The sequence below is a fragment of the Falco rusticolus genome, chromosome 6 (genome assembly GCF_015220075.1).
Source record: "Falco rusticolus isolate bFalRus1 chromosome 6, bFalRus1.pri, whole genome shotgun sequence".
NCBI classification, from domain to species: Eukaryota; Metazoa; Chordata; class Aves; order Falconiformes; family Falconidae; genus Falco; species Falco rusticolus.
The window spans coordinates 50,342,394-50,368,477 of record NC_051192.1 but is presented as its reverse complement, the minus strand read 5'-3'; the positions used below and the strand labels follow the sequence as shown (position 1 = coordinate 50,368,477).

General features: G+C 35.1%; 1 protein-coding gene across 3 annotated transcripts in view; it reads right to left on the bottom strand.

Moving 5' to 3' along the window:
* The window catches only part of PACRG (parkin coregulated), a 250,778-nt gene that overhangs the window by 70,876 nt on the left and 153,818 nt on the right, over positions 1 to 26,084 (bottom strand). For 2 of the 3 annotated variants that reach the window (XM_037392583.1, XM_037392582.1), the window contains exon 5: positions 24,671 to 24,820. The exons of the other annotated variant lie outside the window; for it this stretch is intronic. In XM_037392583.1, the coding sequence (XP_037248480.1) occupies positions 24,671 to 24,820 (150 nt within the window). The remainder of the gene's footprint in view (positions 1 to 24,670; positions 24,821 to 26,084) is intronic. 3 annotated transcript variants of the gene reach the window in all.

Below are 26,084 nucleotides of genomic sequence, written 5' to 3'. Positions count from 1 at the left end.
CTTACAAGCCCTACCTACCTCTAAATTAATTATTTACTTTAAGAAACAAAACACATGGATAAATTTAATATCTAATATCATTGCGTAACCTATTTATAAATGGAAGTTATACTTCTAAAGTGCAAAACAAAGCTATTAATATTTTATTATTACTCTCAATTATGCCTCTAACATACTGTTGAGAGCAGACTTTCACTGGCTGGGGATGGGTTAGAGGTTTAATACACTTTGTCTGAGTTTTATGATTACCTTTAGATCATTGTATTCGGAATGCATGCTATCATAATATTAAGATATACACCAGCATGATAACTAACCCCATCTAATGTTAAATGGCTAACAAAAATTTAATGGCAATTACACAACATGGTCAGACTGGTGTAAAAGAAATACAAGTTTACTACTTGTATGGGTAACAAAAGTACCCCTTCCATTGAATAAGCAAAAGAAGCCAATAAAGAGTGTGTTTTTAAAATCTATACCACCTATGAGAAAGTAAAGTAAAGGTTTATATACAGGCAAAGATTTAAATTATTTTGGTTACTTGCAGCATAGGTACTTCTCCATGGGAAGCCATCCAAACATACTATAGGTAGCAGTTTATATTCTAATAAAACTATCTTTAGAATACACTTGACAAAACAGCTCAAGACATCAAAAGGGCGGAAGATGGAGTCTTGTTAGAACACAGTGAGTCAGCCTTGAGTGGATTTTTACCTCTTGTTACCATATATCCCTTACACAGATTCTAAAATAATAAAGGCAGGGGTACCTTTCGAGAGTTCCCTGACAAATCTGACTTTGCTAGAATCATGAACATTTTTGAATCTGTTAATCCCTAGTTCAGCTGTGTTCAGTGAAAAATAGCCTTAGAACATGAAAACAAAAAACCAAAAAAACCCAACCCAAAACCAAACCCATGGATCTTCTCAGTTCTAATATTTATTCATTTTTTTGTTTTCTGAGAAAAAATAGAACTTTTAGCTGTCATGAGGTTAAACTGGGATTACAGAATTTCACAGAATTATTTCAACTTTCTGTCCAAAGCCGCTAGACTTTGGGGATCTAAAATCAGGTACTTATGAAACAAGCCTATGTTTCAGCAACTGAAAATGGAACTTGACTGTCAGAGACTGGAAGCAACTCCTGGAGAAATAAGTCCTGTGGTTTATTTTCTGAGGACCACTTCAGTCAACCCAGGGCTTGGAGGCAAACCAGGTGTATATGTGAGAAATGGCTTTTTAGTACATAATGCAGAAGCTCAGATGAGTTACTGTGACCATATGCAAGGGTGTTTATCTGTCTCCTGATATAGCCCATAAGAAGCTGAGCGTAAATTTGGCTTCAAGCCTCCCTGATAAACAGCTCCAAATCTCAACCTGGGGTGACCAGCATGAGTAATACAGTTTTTAACCTGTAGATTTTAAACTAAACAGCAAGAAGAAGGCAGATATATTGGGGTTTTTTTGTTCAAAGCCATATATATTACAATATATACATGAATAGGGTTAGACAATGTTGCAAAGCAACACAAAATTTAGATTATGTAAGACTTAAAAATGCCTTAAAGCTGCATGAAAAACTAGTCTTTTGATTCTCCTTCCAGCCAAAACAGTTAAAGATTACCTTCCGTTTCACCTTTTACCATTCTAAAAACCACATCTGGATCTTCCTAAAAATATGTCATTGCAATAAGATTTGGGAAAATTATTACTTCCACCTCAGACATTTTAAACTACAGGAAACAAATGGAACTCTGGCCTAGACTTTCAGCTTCACAAAGTGGAAAGACATGGAGGCAGCTTCTTTCTCCTGTACCTAGAAAAAGGGTAGAGAATCACCCAGCATACTGAAACAGGTTTTCTTCTCAGAATGAGAGTATTTACATTTGCATTTCCTACTTCACACTGAAACTGCTCTGATCATCACAGTATGCATTAGCCTGTTTTATGCAGTAGTTTGTGTTTTCTCAGCTACTCCTGTTAAAACTGTTCTGGTTTGCATTGGCTATTTGAATGCTTGCTGACAGACAAGATGTAGGATATTCAACTCTAAATATAAAACATAAAATACTGAAAATCAAGTCCCTGCACTAAGAAATATTTAAGTATGCTGTACTTGGTGGAAAAACACCTAGAGAAAATAAGAAGGATAAAACATCGTCAGAAGATAAACAGCATACTACAGTTCAGTTCTACTTTTTATGTGCAGGGAGAAATCTGAATCTACACCTGCCAGGTTTTGGTGGATGCTTTAACAAGAAAACTTTCAGGACAAGAAGGATCAGCTGTCTGCTAATTTTATAAGTCCCTTATTTATGAATTCTTTCCTACTTTTCTACTAAAATTAGTTAGCAAACTAAAGTTTTCAAATAGTTTACAAGTGACAAAACCACTGACTTTTAAAAATGTTCCCAGTACATGAACTGCTTTGCTTCATAAGATTAAGAACATTTAATATGATAAATATTTTTTCATATTGTCTTTTATGCACCAGGCTCAATTACATTCTCCCTGGAGTCATTGGAAGTCAATGATTTCAGTAGATAGAAAATATTGATTTCCACGTCTATTAAAAAAATTACAGCATTTAGTACATAATCATCTGCTTACATCTTACCACTTCAAGCAGAATTTAGAATCTGGATCAAGTAAAACTCATAGGTTGGCTCGTGTTATTTATTCACCTTATTTTTTTGTTCATTATAAAGCACTTCAGGTACTTTGTGAATTAGCATGAAACTTACATAAAACTGAAAAGATTTTTATATTGTCTTTAATTCCAGATGAAGAAAGGCTGCTGATTTCATTTTAGGTATTTTCTGAGATTTGTTTGCATTCAATATTCCGACTGCAACTCAGAAGACAAGACTATGTGGAAACAGAAACTAAAAATACCAGCAAATAATTTTTTATAATTTATGTTAAATAATTTAATAATAGTTGAATTAGTATTACTAATGTTATTCTAGTTATAAAAGTCATTGTAAAGCAGTTGAATTTAATACCTCAGAATGAAACCCACTGTCTTTTCCTAACTAACGTAATTTATACTTCTAACGTACCTTGAACTGGTGGAGTCAGTCTCAAAGAACGCCCTGAGAATTTCAGAACTTTAGCTGTACAGTGTAGTTCTTAGAATACAAAAAGTGGACAGTAAAATGTAGCAGCCAGATAGACAACAACTTCATACACTTATGCTCCATCACAGTCAGTCTTTGGCTACAGTACCAAATCAAGATTTATTTCTTATTCAAGATCACGGAATCTTCAGTTTTCATTTGGAGTAAATACAGCATCGGTCTTCAATGCTTTGTCCAAGTACAGAGCAAACTGCACGCCGCCTAACTACTTTTTCTTGGAAGAAGTACAGAGTCAATCACTTCATTATTGAACCTGTGGTTCTCTGCAATCTGGCAAAAAGGATTCTTCTTTCTTTTCAAATGATTATTGATTTGGAGAATAGTTCAGATTAGACTCTGATAAGATGAATTATATCCTCTAATCGCACATGTAGACCATCAGTTAGGAAGTGCTGAACCACCACTTGTACACATAGTCCTGTGATTCTGTTGCAATGACTAAATTGGCCAATTTAGTTAATTAAAAGGCAATACAAATTGTTCATTTATGGGCTAATCCAATTCTCATTAAAGTTAAAGGGAATCCTTCCTTACTGAGAACTGGGTCAGACTGTTCTCCGGTTGCTGAGTTTGGAAGGGTGTTATGATCTAAGTTTAAGAAAATGTTAAAGCTGTAAGAGAGCAGCAAAACTATCAGAACGTTGACAGAAGAAACCCAATAAAATCAAGTACTAAAGAGTTATGCAGTATTAGGCAGCCATTTTTTCTGGTAGTTCACCTCTGAAGTAGCCCTACTCCTCTCTCTGTTGACTCCTACTTGCACCTCTAAAGGAAGTCCACGAAGTCCGCTGATCTTGCAATTACAACCAGCCACCACGAAACAGAAGAATTCTCTGGACTGCAGTGCCACCCACAGCAGGCACCAAGCACAAGTATGGAAAAGGGGCAATAAATCAGTCTGCTGGTAATAGAAAGGTGTGTTTTAAAGAATACTTTGCATTCTTCATACAGATGTAGGCTCTCAGGATTTTTCACCGTTAATTTTCTGGTTTGTGGAATCCAGTAGGGCTCAGTTAAAGTTAAAAGAACTTAGGTTAATTCACGGAGAAGGAGAAATGGTCCAGTTAACCTAAGAAAATCTAAGACAGTTTTCTTAGATAATCTATAACCATAAATCTTTAAGAAAAAATCCTTTTGTAATAAAACCGTGGTGATTTCACAATTTGAAGTTTTGCCTAGTTACTGTTCCCAGCTTACAAATGTAAGTTCAGTTATTTGGATTTGAGTGATACAAAATAATTGGACTTTCTTTTTTTAAGGATGCACTTTCTGATTACCTGTTCCACAAGTTATGACAATGCACACTGATAAGGGACAATAGAGCATACCCTAGAAAGTCTATGATTTTGAAATTAATCATTATGAATTTATGATAATAACAGGTGTAATTAAAAATAAATTATATTTTGTTGAAGAGAGATGTATATCACACCTATGCATTACATTAAATAAAAAATTTACAAGTTATCAATAAGTTATCATATCAATTGCTTAGATTAAATTATACAAAAAAGGAGGGAAAAGAGGCATTCTGATGTATATTTATATAATGTATATAAAAACATACATCTTATCTACAAAACAGTGATACTTCTGACTATACAGTCTGCTTCTGTTGATTTCTATCTTATTTGTTTGTATATAGAGTTGATCAGAAAGAGATGCTTTGCAACTTATAGAATGGCAGTTTATTCAATGGACTTCTGTACGTGATTCGTGCAAACTAGGGGCTCTGACTCCCACCTACACTCATCCAGCTGTGGCTATGTGCCCCATTCTTTCACTTCTGACTATTTTTCCATCTGTTTTTCTATCTGATTATTTTTTCTTTGGAGAAATTATAGGTATTAGAAGTAATAACAAATAAAAAGAAGGAGTTTGAATCAATCCTAATTTGGGAGACAAAAATCCCACCATCACCAACAAAAAAACTCCCAAACCAAATCCAACTTCTGGTTACAATAGTTAAAACATTCAGCCAGTTTCCATCCTCCATGCAATTCAGTGTTCTCCCATTGCCATGATAATAAAAAAGTATGATATCTTCTTTCATTATTTATTTTTCAAGATATATTTAAGTTATGAAAATAAACTATAATCATCAAAGTATCTACTGAGATTTTTATTCTACAGTTGGGCAAATTACAAATTATAAATAGTACTTCTTTATGTTTAATTGAAAGAATTAGCTCTTCTAACATGAAAGTTGGGCAAATTTCAGTCCTAAGAAGACATCAAGAGAGAGAGCTTGAAAATGGAAAAGTGTTTTTTTATAAGCATTACTCTAGTGTCAATGTTATGGCTACGAGTACAGCGAGTGGTTGGCAGATGATCAAATCTATAAATGTGTGAGAATTCTTGACACAAGTTCATCCCAAATTTTCACATTACTGGATTGCTTCAGAAAGAATAGCAGAAAAAAACATTTTTTGGGACTATCAGGTTATTTCCTTAATGAAACAGGCTTATATCAACAAAGATACGAAACTTAAAACCTGGTATTGACTTCATAGGTATGCTATATTTCTAATTTATGCTAAAGGAAATTCATTATAGCAGACCAAACAGAAGAGAGAGAAGACAATTATAGCAAAAAAATCTATAATAAAATAGAAAAGAAGTTTCAGGATAACAATGATTTATAAAATCATTGGTCAAGGCACATCAGGGTTCATTTAGAAATTTAGACTTGTAATTGGACTGAAATTTCAAATGCATTTTGCTGAAAATTGTTATATGAAATCAATTTGGTTGGTTAAAGCACCAGGAACCTGTTTTGCCCCTGACTCTGTAATCCTGAGCAATTCATGCATTAATGGCGGACTCCATTTTGGTTAAGCTGAGCCTGATCGATAGGCTGCCAGTCCTCAGTTGTCCATTATACCCATTATATACCCACCCCTCCCTGAAAGTAATTCCCCCACCAAGTCTACCAGTACGATTGCACATGGAATTGCTTCCTAACTGATTTTGATTAGAAAGAACCAGTTTAACTTAAATACTTTTAAACTTTGAGTTATTTGACAGACTCAGGGCAAGGAACAGTGACACATGCAACTACACCAACTTTTAAGCAGATTGGGGGAAGGTTCCTCATTTGTCTTCTGTAGCACCATCTTGATCTGGTTTGGCTGCAGCCATAAAACAAATCTACCTCTACTGTACTTTCCCCATTTACAAATTGCAGTAACTTTTGTACATCTACAGGGAAGAAAAAAGCTTTGCAGTTTCAAGGTCAATAAAATCTACACACTTAAGTACCACTGACAGGTCTATCCATGTTGATATTTTGTATATGAAAGTGTGTGTGTGTGTGTGTGTAGTGTTTAGTAAAGAAATCTGTAAAATGTTTTTTCTTCAAATTACCATGAATTAGTTAAAGTAGATTCCTAACTGCATTTTACTGAAAGTGTACTGCACTTAAGTGCATATAGGATAGTCTTAAATGCAGGCTTAAATGGATAGTCTTACGTGGAATCCATCACTTTCTTAAGAAAGAGACTTCAGTCTCTTTCTTAAATGGAGGTAAGTTTTCAACCTTAATTTTTGTTAAAAACAAAAATGTTGAAAAAGGACCACCGACTCTGATCTACAGAATTAACAACTTCCATGAAGTATACTTCCATGAAGTACATGGCTGACATGGCTGTAGATATCCTGTTGCCTGCCTCATTTAATCCTTCCTTTGCATTCTGATCAGATGGAAACAGGGTCCAATTCCCAATTTGAAAAATAAACACATTAAAGAAAATTAGTTTAGGCATCATTACAGTGTACATACATGAGTGTCTACATTTTTTTTAATGGACACTTTCTAAACAGCATTTAAGCACAAACCATAATTTCTCTGTGTGGCTAATTTGACCACACATATTGCAAACTGTTTTCATTTTCCTTTATTGTCCTCTAATGAGCTCATCAAGAGTATATAATTAGTGCAGTAAACTGCATAACACAGGCTCTGCCCTAAAGCAGCCAAGCAGAGTTCTTGACTAGCCCCCGCTCCCACTGGAATTGGTGCTGTTAATGGGCCATGATCAGTAGGAAGTACATGGTGGGATAGGCTCTTTTTTAAATAGCTTGTGATCTCTGGCTTGAAGCAACAGTTCTGGGGCTGTCACCATCTGTACTGACACACACATGAAAGTTGTTCTGTCTCATTTTAATGAAGCTACCAAGGTCAATTAATACTGGCTTTGGATGCCTGAAAGACACTGTAAGGCTGAGCAACTGGTTTCTGTGGCAATTTCTCTTGATGTATAAAACTCTTAACATTCTCTGTGGTAGGCAGTCCTAGAATTCTCTGCTAAAATCTGAAACTACTGGTAGATATGAGTTTGTAAAGATACAACTTAGCAAAATAAGAAAGCATTATAGACACATAAGAAATAAACACAGGTATAAATATTGTGTAACAGTCAACTAGATCTCAGCCCAGGTGCGCTATGGAGGACATTGCACTTGAAAGGTATCATTCTTTCTTCCCAATATGCAGTCTACCATAAAACCCCAGCACTCTGAAAAAACAGACACCCTGATGACTTAAGGTTCTGGTTTTTAAGATGTACAACATATGTTACATTGCTCTCAATGATTCATAAAGTAAAGAGATTCTCTTGTAATATCTACATTATCATATAGAATTGTATTCTAATTTTTGGGATGTGCTTACTGCAGGAGATGGATATATGAACACAAGGAATTACAAATGTCTGAGTGTCCCAGTGTTTTTGACCCCACCAGTCTTCCATAACATGGAAAAGTATCCATAGCCCAAACCCAACACGGTAGTACCACCTTTTCTACTCCCCAGCTGGCATCAATATTCTATTTTCAAAGGAGATATGGCACAGACTCCCCCAAATACAAGTTTGACGATACTTTTATAGGCTAAAAGAAATTTCTTCCAGAAGAGTAGGGTAGCATCTGTGCATGTGCATTAATAGATGTGTGTATGCTTGTGTATAAGTATGTATACACACAAATATGCATATATACAAATGATATCCACAAAACCAGTTTTAGATCTTTTCCTACTGTCAGCCAATCACAACTAGTAGGACAGTGTTTAAACACTATGCACATGAGTAACTGACAGAAATGTAAGACAGGGAGCAACAAAAGCTAGTAAAGAATGCACTGAAAAACAAGAGGGAAATGTCATCTCAGTTACTGTAAAATCTGACATCATCATTCCTCTCCAATCGCTTTTTATTTATTAGACCCTGCATAAGAAAATAGCACACTGAGGAGCTTCTCTGATAATTAGTTTATCAAGGCTCTAATCTTCATCTGCAATTAATCATGTGAAGTCATATCACCAGTTTAATTTTAATCCCTGCTGTTCATCATTTACAGAATAAAGTACAGATACATGATGTGGTGGAAACAGTTTGCCGTTTGAGTAAATAATTAAAATCTCAAATAAATGTTAAAAAAAACCTGCACAAAACCAAAGTATCTTAAGGCTAAAGTACTATTAAAATTCATCTTCCAGTGCTGCTGCAGCAAATTTTTTAAAATTCACACATGACAACTAAAAGCACTGGAAAAAGGAAAATTAACAATAGCTTAAGTATACAAAACTGTAAATATTTTTAGGATTTGCTTACATGTTTTGAGATTTTTATGTAAATAAATAAATAAAATCATAAAGATTCTTAAACATACATTTTTGTCCAACATAAATAAAAACGACTATATTTATTTTGATTTGCTACATAAACATCTGCAAATAAAATGGTAAATATATAAAGCAAAATCAACAAGTATTAAGGTTGCAAAAATAAATAAAACAGTTTATTACAACAGTAGGGAATTGTTTGTCACATTCTTTCCCAGACAACATTGCAAGCAGCACTGGATTTTAAACAATGACTCAAACAGTCATGAATGAAAAAGAAAAAAAATCCTCTAAACTTAATGTATTATTCTACCCTGAAACAAAGCTGAAACTGAACCAAAAAGGCTCGTCAACCAAAATTCTTCAGTAAAATTCCATCATGTTTACAAAACTATAATGCTTATAGAAACAGCATAAAGAGTAATAATGTTCTGAATTTTAATGAAGATCTATGAAATGTCCCAGATTTTTTGTGTTCTCATATCTAAAGCAGGAAATCTGGATTTTATAATGTTTTCCTCTTACAAGGAAGGATAAAAAGTCTGCACTTAACTACAACTTCAGGATATAGCTGCAAGTCCTCAAGAGTGAAAGAGTATAAATATTGATGAAATCAAAGTGGAAGTGTAGAAAACATCTTATGTTAAACTAAATTTATACACTTCCAGGTCACACATAAAATTTTGTCATTAAAAAAATGTTTCTAGTTGTGCTTCTAGATGTAGGATAGATCTACATTAGATATAACCAAAGAAAAAATGAAATGTCATTCTTCACTGCAATCAACCTCTGTTCTCTTCTTGAAAGCAGAGTAACTTACTAAAAAAAAATCTATAGATCTGAAAAGCAATGTACATGAAATGAGACTGTTACTTTTGAAATAGAAGACTCTACTATTGAAAATATGTTATTTCCTGCACTGCAACTTAAAGGTCATAATTTGTCTAATAGTTCCTTCAAAAATATTTTCCCTCCAATAATGCTGCCATTTATGTAATTTCGCAAATTAAAATAAATTCTACACTGAGTAAGGTCTTGAAATAAAATGAACACCTCTTTGAAACCTAAATTATGTTTAACAATAACTATCATGCTATGGATCAATATGGACCATTGTAGATTTTCTTGTAATTCATAGTCTTTAATATTCAGAATTTGTACACTTCATACATGTTGTACAAGAAAGTCTCGATTTTCATTTTCTCAATGTCATTTCATCACATAGGTAGTGACTGTAATGCTAAACATTGCATCTCAATCCCAAATGTTTCACAGATTTTAAAAGTGTTCCCAGTCTGTACTTGAGACTTCCCCAACCCACAGTGGGAACTCACAAATTCGTGGAAGAGATTACTTCCAAAGGAACTCTCATCTTGAAAGAAGAGCAATAAAGTAATCCAGTGGTAAATTACATAAAAATTCCTGAGAGCACAGTTACCTAGAGACAGAGCTGAAACCAGTGAAGGACTTGCCTGCCATTTTGCAAGAGTTCACAAAATTCTACTTTTGTTCATATTCAAAACACATGCAGCCTTACTGTGGAAGACCAACAATCATAGTTTAAATATATGATGATGATATAGCAGCAGCTAAATGGTTTTCTGCCCAGCAAAGTATAGTAGAAAAGGTACAGCCTGTTCCTGGCCTGGTCAGGATAAAACATGATAAATATTAATTATAGGAGAGTAAATGTGTGCAGAATCCTGCCTTTGAATAATGTACTATGTATCTCTGCTGGCACTCAAGCAAGCAGAACAAATATATTTCTCTCTGTGGTAATAAGAAGTACTTTTGTTAGATCAAAACAAGAACAAGAAATATAAAAATAAACATGGAGCACTGTAAGTTAACTGACCACTTTTTTTCAAAAGTAACTTTTACAAAAAAGGCTTAATATAATGATTCTTATTGCAGAATCCAGATTGTCAACCGATATAGTTGTCTTTCCTAGTAAAAAACCCTCTCAAATATTTTAACATGCAACTTTTTTATCTTATTTGCTAAATCTGAACATCTGTATGTAATTAATGCAAACACATAAACAGAACAAATCAATGAGGAATTTTGTTAAATTCCAGCCATTTAATAATGTCCTGCTTATAAAACTATAAAAGTATTTTTAGAAGCCACTGCTGATAAAATGTCTTTGAAACACTGCCTTCAGAATCTCTAGTCTTTTTCTATTTTGTTTGTGCATTATTAATACTACATAAACCACAAAACCATCATAGTGTTGGGGTTTTTTTGGTTTTTTTTCCCCTCAACCAGCTTTCTTTCCTGAATCCTAATGATGGATTTGGGGCAATGGTATGTTTCTTAGTTTAAAAAGTTGAGGTTTTTTTACAGCATCTTACTAATAATGTGTACTTACTAATACTTAACATGATCCCAGATTCTTCTGTCTGGTTTGGAAACTCACTGGAACACTATTAAATGTCTTATTCTTTGACATGATGTCACAGTCTTGGCCAACTGTGACTTTTTGAGTTAGAAGTTATGAAGGAGTTTGTAGATGGAGTTGAGACCTGTTTTGCCTGGTATTAAAATAATGTTATCCTACAATGCTGGATTGTGGCAGCCACTGAATAACATAGGCTTTCTTATCTAATTTCTGCCCCCAGTATTCTTTTACTTTCCGTTGTCTGATCCAAAGAACAATTTTACGCCTGATAGATAAGCCTCGACATCTTTTCAACAAGCAAGTTTAATAATTAGACTTCATTTTAAAGCCAGTCTGTTCTCTATAGGCTTTAATAAACCTTTGATATCATATTAAATTATTGTTTTTGCTGAAATATTTTTTTTTTTCAGATATAAAGATGAAGTATGAAACATGAAATCTACTGGAGTTTGTGAGAATTGCTGTACTTGAATCTTCTTTTTATTGGCAAGTGCCCTGGTAAATTTTACAGGCATTTTCAAGTTCAATTTTGTGTAAAAATAAAATATCACAAAAATCTGACATAGTGAAAATTAAAAACACAGAAATTAAATCAATGGTCTTATATAATTAAGGATGTTCATAATTTTTCAGATTTAGTAGTTGTCAGGCTACCCTCAAAGTCTGTTGGGAAAGACGCTGTAGTATAATAGAGTAAATGATAAAGAAATAGCAAAAAGGATTTCTGCGTATTTCAGAATAAAATACCAACCATTTCTTAGTTTAGCATCTCATTGCATTCTTACTGTTCTGTGGTAGAAACTGTGTACAGAGAAGATTTTACTGTTTGTGAGAACACCCAGTTAATCACCATTCAAATTGGTTGCAGTATGTAATACAAGGGGGAAAAATAAGCATTACACAACCATAAAGGTAATAGTAAAATTTCATATAAATATCATCCTAATCCTTAAAACAGACTTGATAATTTCTCCATGACATTGTATGTTAAAAAACAAAGGAAGATTAATAGTGTCAATGATGAAACAGGAAAAAATACTCTAGAATAACAAGATTTTCATCCCTGCTCACTTAGCCCATAATCCTTAATTATTTGATAAAGTAACAACTGGATAACCCATTTAGGAAACATGGGAATTAAAAATAAGAAGAATAAGGAGTTTCCTCAGTTATTAACATTTTTTATTTCTTAAGACAAACCCTACCACTATAGTCATGTGGCATGGAGATGTCCAACTAGATCTAGGTAGTAAATATTAAGGCCAGAATGAACTATCCTGTGGTGTGAGGACCACTGGCCTTCTATAATTACCTTTTTAACAACTGATATAGATCAATACGTAAATAAACAGCTAAACAACACAGATTTTATGCATTCAACCAAGCAGACAGACAAAACAGGGGAAAATAAGAAGTACTACAGGAGTTTTCAAACCCCAGCCTAAATGTAGCTGATGGAAAATTACTGTGAGAAAGACACATATGATGAACAGTGGAATTCTTCAAAAAGTTAAATGATTCTGAGATTTCTTCCAAATAAGATCTCTCCAACACCTTCAAAAGACTGAGAAAAGTCCATCTAGTAAGAAATCCTCATATATCAGTTGTAATGAGAACTAATACTTTTAAATAGAATTACTTGAAAAATATTTTTGTAATGGAGGCTTTGATGCCAAGATTCTGCCAAAATTTTCCACAGAAAAAATTTACTTTTCAGTGGAAAACTGAACATAAAATATTTTATTTGAAGTTTCACCTGTGTAAAAACAAAAAAGTTGATTGAGAAATTCAGTCCCCATGGCTCATTGAAGTTACAGCTTCACACTTATTTCATTTTGTTTACACCTTTCATGAGGCACCCACTGACTAAGCAGTGATCGGTGCAGGTCCTGGATAAGGAGTATAGTGGAGAACTTAATGTGGGTGAAAACGCAAGCTACAGCAGAGAATGAGAGCGTAAGGCATCAAAATTAAACTTGAAGAACGGCAGCAGGAACTGCAGACAAATATATTTCTGTGCCAACTGATAATTTGTTTTGATTTCAGCCCAAGACCAGAAACAATTTGCAGTGCTCTACTTTTTCAATAAAAAATTCATACTTTTTTGTAAAAAACTATAGTTGACAACCTCAAAAGTTTTGGTAAGATTCCTCTTTACCAGACTTCAAATTTGTTGGGAAGGAGACAGATGAGCATTATACAATTATTAAAGAGAATTTCATAGCTTTTAAAATATGGAAAAATGTTTAATATTATATTGTCCTCAATCTGGCCACTTTTCCCTTGAATGCCCATACTTCATTTCCCTTGAATGTATACATATTTTTTGGAGAGAACAAATTTTAAACTTATTCCCAACGGCTCCCCAAGTGGTCTTTCCCAAATACATACATAAAACTTCCTAAGCACTTGGCCAACAAATTGCAGCAAAGGTTGTTAAATAACGAAGACATAATTTATATATATTCCGCAGAGAGAAAATGAATACAGAAACTGTTAGTAAAATGTACAGCATCAGCACAGCAGTGAAAAAAACAATGAAGTAAAAAGCAATTGGAGTGTTACACATTCATCTGAGGTTGTGAAAAATTGTACAAAATATTTATGTTATGTTAGAAACAGTAAGTAAACACTTGATTAGAAACTGTATCGTAATATGTAAAACTAAGCAAGAAGAGTTAAGAGTCAAATGTTAGCTTTGGCATTTCCTACATTTCCCTGAATGCTTAATTTAGCTTTCAAACAGAAAATAACAGGGAACCTAATGTGTTGTATAAGTGGAAAGTCTTAATATAAAAAAAAAAAGGTGTTTTGGGTTGTTTGGTTTTGGTTTTGATTTTCAAAAATATAACTCTTAGATGAAGAAGTTTCTGGATTAGATGCAGACAGTAGTACTTGAATGCTCCGACCATAAACATCTAATCTAGTTCACCTAATTCTCAAGTAAGACCAGTCAAAATGGTACCTCTCAGCTAGTAGAGTCCTGTCAAAGAAACTGAAATTTTCATGGATGAATTGCATCAGTATTGGGATGGCCAGATGATATTATAACAAGAACACATATTTTTGTCAGTGTGTCTAAAGAGGAGGATGATGGCTGCACAATATAGAAAAAGGAATCAATAGTCCAGAGCTATGGGCCTCACAAAACCAACTTTGTTGTCTAGAGCTTTCTTCAAAATGTATAAAAAAAAGCAATGGCTTGAAATAAGATGAAATGATGCAGCAGAATAATAACTGAAGGACCCAAAGCACTTTAATCACCCGAGTATTTGGTTGTTTAACCAAATTGCAATATTAATGCTTCCACTGGTATCATCCCATTACATAGGGCTTTAATCTGTTTTCCTTGAGGGCAAGAGAGAGATGCCACAAGGAAAACTGTAATCCAGACAAAGAGTTGCCTTTCCCTCCCAAGCTCCTCTCTCCCTGTCACCTATTTCTTTTATTTGATATAAGAACAGAAAACCAGGTGCAGAGCCAATTTCTGCGATTCTGGCAACTTCACACTGACTTTCACAGAAATAGTCTTCTCTGAACAGAAATACTAATTGAGCATACAAATTAATCTGCAATAAACAAACATTTTCATAATCCACTTAGAGTTTTTAAATCAACACATATTTCAGATGTATATTTATGATAAAAAATATGCTACCTTAATAAATGTGGCAAGTCAAAAAATATGTCCCCTCCAACTTTGGCACATTTGTTTGCAAACATGCATAAAAAGAGAACAATGATGCAGAAAAATATTTTCTCAGACTTATTTAAGGTGTACTCTGAAAGTAGTCCTAAACGAAGCAGGCGGTGCCAGTCCAACTGAAGAAATCACTTCCCAGTCCCACTATATGCAAACCAACTATGTGAAAAATGTAAATATGAACTCCCAAGAAGAAAGGAATAACTCCTAACTGGAAGGATAGCAGTCAAATTTTTAACGAACTAGATTACTTGTAAGGAGCATATACAAAGAAAGCCTTAACAATCTAGAGAGGAAATGTAGGTGTCTCAGGTCTTTGCAAATTGAATCAGGGGCCTCAGAAGGGTGGCGAAGAAGTCCATAAAGAGTTTCCTGCAGCAAATCAATTGAAAATGAGAAGTTAAAGGTGGACATCTGAAATTCTGCTCCTTCAAAGCTTAGGGAGCTTTAATCAGAATTGCAGAATTGGAGGTGCAGTTCTGATCTACCTGGGGCAGCTGGGGAATAGTGAATCTATGGAGATATAATCCCATCAAACTGGGCACCTGCTGAATTAGCTGATTCTGTGGGTAGTACTTTGCTAGACAAATCTAAGATGGTCTCCACCATCCATCATGCTATAGCTTGGTGAGGCTTAGCAAAGAATTCAGAACTCCTCCCCAAAGAGGAAATTACAGATGAAGCAGGAGTCTGTGCCTAGCATTGCACAGTCAAACAGCAGTTGAGTACTGTAGGTTCTAGTTCCAGCTGCACAATTGTACACACATTTTATTTTCTGAAAAAAACCCCATAGAACCATAGAATCATTTAGGTTGGAAAATGCCTTTGGGATCATCCAGTCCAACCATTAACCCAGGACTGCCACATCCACTACCAAATCATGTTCCTCAGTGCCACACCTACACATCTTTTAAACACCTCCAGGGACAGTGACTCAACCACTTCCCTGAGCAGCCTGTTCCAGTTCTTGACAACCCTCTCGGTGAAGAAACTTTTCCTAATATCCAATCTAAACCTCCCCTGGTGTAACTTGAGGCTGTTACCTCTTGTCCTACTGCTTGTTACTTGGGAGAAGAGACCCACCTTCCTACAACCTCCTGTCAGGTAGCTGTAGAGAGCAATGAGATCTCCCCTGAGCTTCCTTTTCTTCAGGCTAAACACCCCAGTTCCCTCAGCTGCTTCTCATGAGCCTATTTCTCTAGACCCTTCCCCAGCTCCATTGTCCGTCTCTGGACACGCTCCAGCACCTCAGTGTCTGCCTTGCAGTGAGAGGCCCAAACCTGAACACAGGATTCAAGCTGTGACCTCACCAGTGCCGAGTACAGGGGGAAAATCCATTCCTTTGTCCTGCTGGCCACAATATTTCTGATACAAGCCTGGATGCTATTGGCCTTCTTGGCCAACCCAAAACAAACAAGCCAGAAACAAAGCTGCAAGAAAAATAAATCAAAATGTCTACACCTGCTGTATTTTAACGTTAATGTTCAGCTCTGCATTAGATTTGCTCAAAGCATGCCTACAGGAGGGGCTTCTCAGGTAGCTTAGGCACTTCCTTGTCTCATTTAGAGACCAGATACTGACCTGCTGATACTAAGACAGGTATAAGTGTGCAGAATAGGCACAATTGCAGATGCTATTGCAATTCTGTCTAAGTCCAGTCCTGAATGTTCAAATCTTCTTCAGACATGGGATTTTGAAATGTAATTGTTTCCCATAGCAACACAAATCCCACAAAAGTATTAAAGCAAAGCCAAAGCATGATAGGAACTCCTAAATTTACAAAAATGATGATTCACTGACATATATACCCACACTCCTGGAACTTTGTAAAAGTTCTGAATAATTGCTGTTAATGTTAATAGAGGCCTACAAACTTTTTGAGGTTATACCCATTTTACAGATGTTTACACTGAGGCATAGGAAGAATTTGATGCTTCCATTATTTTACCTATCCATGAATTTCCCCTGAATCCAGAAGTCCTAACTCTCACCTCTATGTGTCATCCAATAGACAATCCTCCTTTCCTTGGGTCAACATACTCAAAAAATTAAAAACTGAAAAAGGAAAAAGAAAATATTGGATGCAATGCACACCCTCTGACGTGGGAAGATGTAATTTTTTTTTATCAAGAATTCAAGATGTTGAATTAATTAGGCTATTAACACATTAAAAGTAAGTGCTAAGTGTTAATAACATCAAATTAATCACTGCTGAGTCAGTTTTATTTTACACAGACTGATGCTGTATTTTTAGCTAAGAAATTAAACAGTAATTAGAAATTACCCAGCAATTATGATCTAAATGTGATAATTCTCTAAATGTGCAATAAAGTACCTGACAGGGTTTTGATTATACATTAGAAGTTTACTGTATCATCAGCTTAAAATCAAATGCTTTGCATTAAAGATACTAAAGCAACAAATGTTCTGATACAGGTGGGTCTTGGTAACTTCTGATATCTGTACTTCAGAGTTCCAGTGGGTTTTTTGCAACTTCATATGCATCAACAGTCATTGAAACAAGTCAGGATTGGCCAGTGTGCAACAAAATATGTGACACAACAGCTGTTAAATGTTGAGGATCACTTTCCTGCTAATCCATACTCAAATATTACAGTAAACATTATTTTGGGAGAGTTTTGCTTTCAAGATTTGACAAAAAACTAAGACATTTTAAAAAATCATCTTGTAAAAGACCATCAGCTGATCTCATAGAAGAAACATGTTTTGATGTTCTTAAAAACATTCAAGTATATTTGCTAAATAAATTTTCTTAGAACTATAATTCACTGGAAGCCTGTTGAAATAATATCAATTACACTTGGCAATGACAATATATTTTGCTTCTCATCAGTATGATAACTACTGTGAGTGCAACCAATTTATTCTTATCTGGTTAAAAAGGTGACTTACTGGTACAAGAGACTCCATTTGGGGAAAAAAACCCCAAGACTTGTCATTAAATGTTAATGAATCAGAACATTCTGAATCCTCTTGTGCTGAAGGTATATATCAAAAACCAGAAAACATATCAAAACTCACTTGTTCACTCAGATCTTTGTCGTCATGGGGATCTCATTCCCTTGAACTGCGTATCCTTAAAGCCATTTCAGAGTCTTTGGTTTAAATTTCCGAAAGCATAACAGATTTCAGAAAATGGACTTCAAAGAAAGCTTGGAAATAATGAAAAAGCTTGCAAAATATACATAGGGACATGAAGAATAGTGTCACCATGAAGCATAAGAACAATTTGAAAACTGGATTTAATACACAGTTTATATTGCTGCTCTGATAAAATAGTATACTAAGATGCCTTATTTTATCAATAACCTTATGGCATTAGGTGGTTTTTATCCACATCTCAACCATGAATCAATTAATTTTGTGTGTCTCCATTTTCTCAGTTTAAAAAAAAACAACCATAAAGCATCTAATCTTAGTAGCAGGGGAACCCTGAGAAAAGTTGCCTGAGAATAATCTGAAATCTCAAAGTTCAGAGCAGAAAGGAAGAGAACCTCAAATACATTACTTTGTAAAAGCTGATGTTCAAGCTATCCATTTTTTTAAAACTGAAACATGATTTCTGAACACAGAGTTGGGAAACTCAAGTATTTTAAAACAGGATTGACATTCTTTTTCAGAAGGAGCAAACAGGTGAAACGTTCTGGGCAAGAGATTTTCTTTAAAGCATATTCATTCACATTAAAGGATAATTGCTGCTTCTTGCTAATAACTATGAACCACTCTGAGGGGCATTGCTGCCTCTGGAACACACAAGCAGTTCTGAAAACACTCTAGCTCCAATACAGGGAACACTTTTACCTGTAGGCACAGTCTCTTGCTCCTGCAATTAAACACTTAAGTTCTGCTTCTTCATTTAAAGTCTATGTAGTACTATTGTGTTTTATAAAATAGAGTTCTCCAAAGTACATGAAGTACCTTTCAGACAAGAAAATGTTTTTTCTCAAGTGAAGTTCAAGCGCTGTAAAGCATGCAGTGTAATTCTACTTTGTGGCTTCACACTTCGTTGAATGCTATGATTCAGCTACACCCGGTATTCTCAGTTATATATCTAAAATTTTACTTTAAAGGACAGGCTAGATAGGTAAAGACTGTCAGAATTTGATGTAAGCTTTAAGTTACTCAGTGTCAAAGCATTTTTATTGCAGCCAAAAGGAACTTGGGCTTCAGTCTGCCCTGTTATCACTGTTCGCCTTACAGTGACTGGAACAAGACACAGATGAAATTACCGTGCTGGAGAGGTACCTCCCACAGTGCGGTGCCACCCCATACTTCTTTGTCTGAGGCAGGAAAATCCTAATAATGTGTGGTTTTCATCTATTCTACATCATTTTATTTGCAAAGCTGCTTTTGGTAACTACTGAATAATATAAATTGGTGACATGAAAGTATTTTTGTGTACATGAATTGGTGTAGTACAGCTGTTAAGACTGCTTGGATTTGATGGCATAAAATAGTTGTTAAACTAAATCAATGAAATTTTCATTTAGCAGTCAGGTAAATTAAACACGAGAAATTTGGTGTTCATAACCGTCTAATCTTTTTAATAAACAGGTTTCTGTTTCTGACAGTATTCTGGTCTACATACACCATAATTGCATATTCCAGGCTCTGAAGACCCCCTTTTTGCCTTTTATTTTTATTTTTTGCCTGCTCTCATAAAAGAACAAACTTATTCTATTTGTTCTTAAATTGTGTTCACCTCACATAACTCACAGATTTATAAAACGCAGCTTAGAAAATAAGACCCCAAAAGAAAAGGTGTTATGATGCAGAAAAATAGTATTTCCACTTGGGTCTATACACATTTTTCTTTCCCTCTTCACAAGACTGAAATAAGTTTCATAAGAGTACATTTAACTTACATATTTAAACAAAAACTACGGTGGCATTGCAGGGTTCATAAAAGACTTAGTAATCATTATAATGACTTTTTGTGTTTCTTGCTTTACATCGCAGCACATTTGCATAACAGTCTGTATGTTGGGGAGCTGCTTAGAGACTGCTAGTCAGTCCCGTCTCAGTCTGCAGAGATTAGACAAAGAGCTCCTGCATCCCAGGAGCATTCCCCAGTCACTGGGATGAAATCATGTTCCTTTCTCTTGCTCTCCTGCCAGCCTTATGACTCTGGCTAACAGATTCAACAGAAAGCTTCACCCCTTTTAGAGCACACCGTGGCCAGTTGGTGAGGACACTGTCACTGTCTCCACTGATAAAAAAGACACTAGTGGGAGCATCACTGACCACAGAACTTTGCTCTTTATGTCTTGACGCTCTGCAACAGAGCACTCAGGAGACCAATGAAAATGTGTACTGTGAGTTAGGGCCTTAAGCTCCAGAACGGGCACAAAGTCAGACACCAAATGCGCTTTGTGCACCAAAAAGTCCCTTGTGCACTATCGAGACTCTTCAGAAGTTCACTGAGCTCTCTCCTCTGGCTTTCAGACAGACTGTTTTAGGAGGCTTGGTTCTTTCCCCTGGCATTTGTAACTTAGGTTGTATTCATTTATTTTTACCTGTATCTTACAGCTCAGATGGGTGAGCATGTTTTAGAAGTTTTTAATAATTAAAACTTTTAATTTATTCTTCATCAATGCTCTCTCTTGTTTGGTTTTTTGGTTGGTTTGATTTGTTGGTTGGTTTTTTTTTTTTTAATGTACAAAATTTACCAGTAGTAAAGTCACCTGTACATAAGAAATACAAATGGAAAGAACACGGCAGAACATGCCCAGATCCAAATTACAGAAATTATGTCCGGCAATCAATTCCCTGTTTTCTGGCCAACAACCTCTAATGATAAAATGTATTTGGCATACATTAATTTTTTGGTTAACAGCAATTCCATTTATATCGTGCGTTCTCACTGACTGCCATAAATTTACAGAGAATTCAGAAAATCAAATCAAAATTATTTCTTTGATATATGAAACTACAAGAAAAATACACTTCACTAAAAGGCAGAAGATTATTATGCAGAACAAGTCAATAGACACTGTGTAAAGAACTGACCAAAAATCTTTTAATAAAGGTTTCTATTAAGGGAGCTAAAATTTTGAAACTAAATAACTAAATTACCTTCTGTTCCCAAAGGTCAGTAGCCTTTTACCATTTTTGCTGGTATCAGGACAACATAAGCATTATGAAGATATTTATTTTTTGAGACAAGCATGTTTGGGAGACATCATAAGATAGGAAAAGACATCAGTATCAGAATGTCTTCATTTACAAGAAGGTCTATGTTTACAAAATAATGACGGTGATTTGGAGGTAACAGATGGAAGTAGGAAAAAGTGGAAATGTCAAAAAGTACAATGGAAAAGCAAAGGAACACATAAAAATCTGTGTTTACGTGAATAATCAATATTCTGTATACAATTAAAATGAATGCATTAATAACTGCGTAAAGGAACATTTCAGGCTGGTAAAGAAACAATTTGCTAGCAGGCTGAATAGAAGCAAGAATATACCAACTTTAAACACCAAAACCATCAGATCCCAGAAAAGAGGATTTATATAGTTCAGTGTCTCCGTGGCTAATCCAGTAAAATTCTGCAGTGGGAATCACAATCAGCTGCACTAAACAGCTGCCTACAGGGGGTGTCATCAAGGTTACCTCCTATTTTACTACAATGCCCCTTGAAGGCAGTGGCAACTAAATAACACTGCTGCTGACTGTGAAACTGTAGCCTCAGTGTTAGAAAACAGATGGGAATTTGGAAAGATTTTCTTATACTTAAGTGGGACAGAACCGGTTGTTCTCAGGCTGTTATATTCTGAGGTCAGGTAATACTGGGAACTCTCAACAATGATTTACCAATCTTGTTGGCTGAAGAACAACTCAAGAGATAAGCATGTGACAAGCTGAAGCTAAGACTACATTCTGTATTGTTTTATTAAATACCTGTTTGTGATATCCTAACCTTAAAATCTTACCAATGGAAGTATGTTACTGTTTTCTTTACAAGCCTGTCTAATATTGTGGGGTGAATTGTCATTCAGACAAATCAGAGGTATGTAGGATGAATAAAATTTCTGAGGAACCTGTGTGCCAGAACATTTTTAAACTCAATGGAAACTGAGTATTTTCTGCAAGTCCGCTAGGCACCAGTGTAAGAAGAACATAAGAATGCATATTTTAGATAATAGCAAATGTCCTTCTAGTCCAAATGTGTGCCCCTCAAAAGATGACTAGGCAATGTGAATGTGGGATAAGCATTTATGGTATTTCACCTAATAATTTCTCAGCATCCACCACGTTGTGGTTTAGGAATGCCATGAGCCAGAGTTGATCCATGTCTTTTACCAAACCAGCAATATATTTCTTTTTATGACAATTTTGAGCCTTCACTGAACCCATGTGAACTTTTTGTATCCAAAGAATTTCAGTTTAGGAGTTCCAGAACCTCACATCACACACACTGAACGAAGAATCACTTTGTTCTGAGCTGGTCACCAGGTAACTTGACCTTAAGGTAAGCTGACCTTAATGTCTTATTAATTAAACATTGTCTATAATTAACATAATGTCTTATTAAAAACACTAATGTTTAGTGTCAGAGTGGTATTCACAGATGCTGAATTTAGGAAAGAGTTCCTTCAGCAGATAGATACTGATCTAGTGAGGTGGCAATGACTAAATCATGGCTCCTTCCAGCTACCTCAATTCTGGACAAATTCCAGAGTGTCACAGTTAATAGACCGCAATTCATACAATTCCTGGAAGATGTACCACAGTTGCTCCTTTCTCAAGGTATACATAAAAGAATGAAGAGGAGTGTACACTCCACTCACCCTGTCTTTCACCTGCATGAACAAGCAGTGGAGAAAATAGCCTGGATTAGTCTCTACACCTTCCTTACAACTGGGAGCTAAGACCTGTACCTCAGTTGCCTATTAAGCATATTGGAGATAGAAAGAAGAAGGAAGGGAGCATACATTTTCTGTCAACAACCAGCGAGGGAGGACATAAATGCAAGCCTTTTGAGGCAGAGGGAGACAGAGGAAGACTCTCTATAATCCACATGCAAGTACTGAATAAGTTGAGCAGTTTCATATGGTAGGCCTTGCAAACAGTATCCATTTTGTTACTGGGAATACTGACCTTTCAAAACCTTTATTTCTAAAAAAGTAGTGCTTTAATAAAACGTATTAATTTTGAAACATTTCTTTTCTTTTTTTTTTGGTTCTTAACTGTTGAATATCAAGACTTAGTGTAGTTTGATATAGGTAAAATTAATGTAGCACAGATATCATGAAAATATGTTGAAAATATGTTTTATTTTGCTCACAATTCAATCAAAACTTAGGCTATATTTAGAATGTGTTTAATGCCTTGTTAAGCTATGTACCCAGTCACACATGAGCTTTCCCTGTTATCCATTTGAAATCACTGCAGAAAAGCCTAGTCAAGAGAATTAATGGGTTACTTCAGGCTGAAATTTGGAAAAAAGCATGTACTGTATATTCATTAATAAATGAGAGTCCTTTTTACAGTCTTGTGACAGATACTGAAATTGGATCTGTTAAGGGAAAATCTTCTAATTCATAAGGAGTCCTACTGAAATTACTTAAACTCAACCTACAGATTTTGTTCATAAACTTTCGTTCCACAACTTCTAGAAAGCCACAGCAGTCATCTGAACCACACTGCATTTATGGAATTCCATCTGTTACTGCAAGTTTCTCACTAAGTAAAACCAAGTCACAGACACATAAGTATTTAAAGGCATCTAAAATCTCAGTCTTTTTTGAGCCTCCAAGTCAGTATTTAGACAGGCATTTTTCAACCTGAGGTGAATCTTACACTCATTGGAAGTGAATATAAAATAATACGTTCTGTAGTAATGCAAACAAAAAGTATAATAGGAAGCAGTCCTGTAGATAACTATTAAAATGCCATGAATTTAATGAAATACCTCTTTTGCAAGATTGTGAGGGATTAACTTTTGATCTGTATGGCTGCATGTGAGTAACAGAAACTTTAAAGTCAGTAACTTGATATGTAATGGAACAGATAAATACTGATAGATCTACTACAAAAAATATTTTAAAGATTAGTTTGGCAAAAGCAAGATGCATGTTGTTGATTTCAGCTGGTGACTGAGGTTTAAAATGCATTCACAGTATACAGTACTCAGTATCAGTTATTAAAGACTGAAACTGGCACTACAAAGAAAACAACGTACTCAACTGTAGATACAAATTGGTTCTAAATGCCTCTATAATAAAACCTGCTAAGTGAGCAGAAATACCTTCAAACATCACTGTTTTGCTAGACATTATGTAATTTGAAATTTTTCTACAACAAGGAGTTCTCTTGACTCTCAAATTAATTAGTTTGATTGCTACTTTTATTTTTATTCTTTCCTAAGACTGATGGTAGCAGGGAATTGCTTGTAAAAAGCACAGAACAGAATAAAAACGCTGGACTAAACTAATGTGTTGGAGGGAGGAAAAAATCTTTGCAATTTATTAATGTATTCAAAAGACTGTTAAAAAACTTTACAATTTAATTATTGGAAGATTATAGAACTGCTTCAGTGCTTCTGTACTGTGTTAAATAAACTGTACGTGCAAGGAATAACAAATGAAACTGTTAATTTCAGTGCATCCTTAGGGAATAGTAAGAGGAGGAGGGGGGGAGTTTACATTATTTAGAGCTCCAAATGGATTTGAGTTTATATACCGTAATAAATCTTAACTACGTTGTTAATTAACTCTGCCTTAAGCCCCTTTTTACCTTAGGAGTTGAAAGACACCGTGTCTGTTAGGATAACTCACCATTCATATTCTTAAAGATGTTTAGGACTGGGAGGATTTGCCGATAATAGGGCACCAAGGCCTCCCCCACCATGTCAGCTGACACCACCAGGTGCTGGAGGACTTTCAGCGTGATGCAGATGACCTGTCTGTTACGAAGGCTCAGTGCATCTGTGATGTAGGAAGAATAATAGGCAGAAAGCAGAATTAATTTCTAAAATGTAGAGGGAGGGGGAGGAGTCCTCTAATGGACAAATTTAATTAAACTGTACTCTGCTGGGGATTGTAAGTGGGTCTTTATTAGTCCAGCTTTGAAAGATCCCAAAGATGGATTGCAGTTCTGATGTTATAAAACACTGCCTTGTCTGATTGTTATTTGTTCCCACAATTTGTGCTGACTCTTCAGTAACCCAGAGAATGCAGATCATTATTCTCTTATGCTGCCTGTTGTAATACTGGCGTGGTCCAAACAAATGAAAAATAACTGCTCAGTAAGTACCATTTGGGGCCAATGGAAATGGACAACTGCAAGACAACCTGCAAAGGTTGACAACAGATACATTCTAGTGCAACAATTAGTGTTTGTATGTTTGTACTAATTTATTTCATGATCATTTTATTCATTCAACTAACAATTCCTACTATTCTGAGAATCAGTACAATGAAGCAAATGTTTATAGGGAAAAAAAAAAAAAAAAACCAAACCACAAAAAACCCTTGTAGGCTCTTTTTAAAAGACAAACATTCTAGAAAAAAAGAAAGATTTTGTCTTGCCTACTTAGATTTGTCTTTTAGCTTTCAGTCATGCTCCTAAGCCTATGACACTAAGACATTTCATAAATACCTTTTGTTTATTTTCTCTTTTAATTTTACTAAAAGCAAGTACTTTGCATTCTCTTTTGTAATTAAAAATGACTCATGCTTTAAATAACATTTTTTTTCGTGCAAAATCCCTCTAGTTATAAAACCTCCTCTGAAATTATGCAGCTGGAAGCAGTTGTCAAATTTGGTACGCTATTATATATTGGTCTGCTTCTCCAGGGTTCTGCCCACTAACATAGATGTTTACATCATTAAACTGGGAAAGCAGAAACTGTAAAAGATAAGCTCATATTCAATACTATATGTTTTATAACCACAAAAATATATAAATATGTGATTCAACATAACAAAACTTTACTATAAGCACTTGGGGAAAATTATAGTAAAGCACACACTGAAATCTGAAGAGGAGTTACTAACAACTTGTTCAAGAACTGCCTCTTCACTCTGGAGTAATAGGATTCAGTATTTCTGGCACTAAGTTTTGTCAGGAATGCCATTTCATAGGGAATGAAGTACTATTCTCAAACAGGATGAATGTCAGTTTTTCCACCTCTTTAAACAAATGTGATGTGACCCACCTACTCCTGCTTCTTACCACACGCCTTCCGGG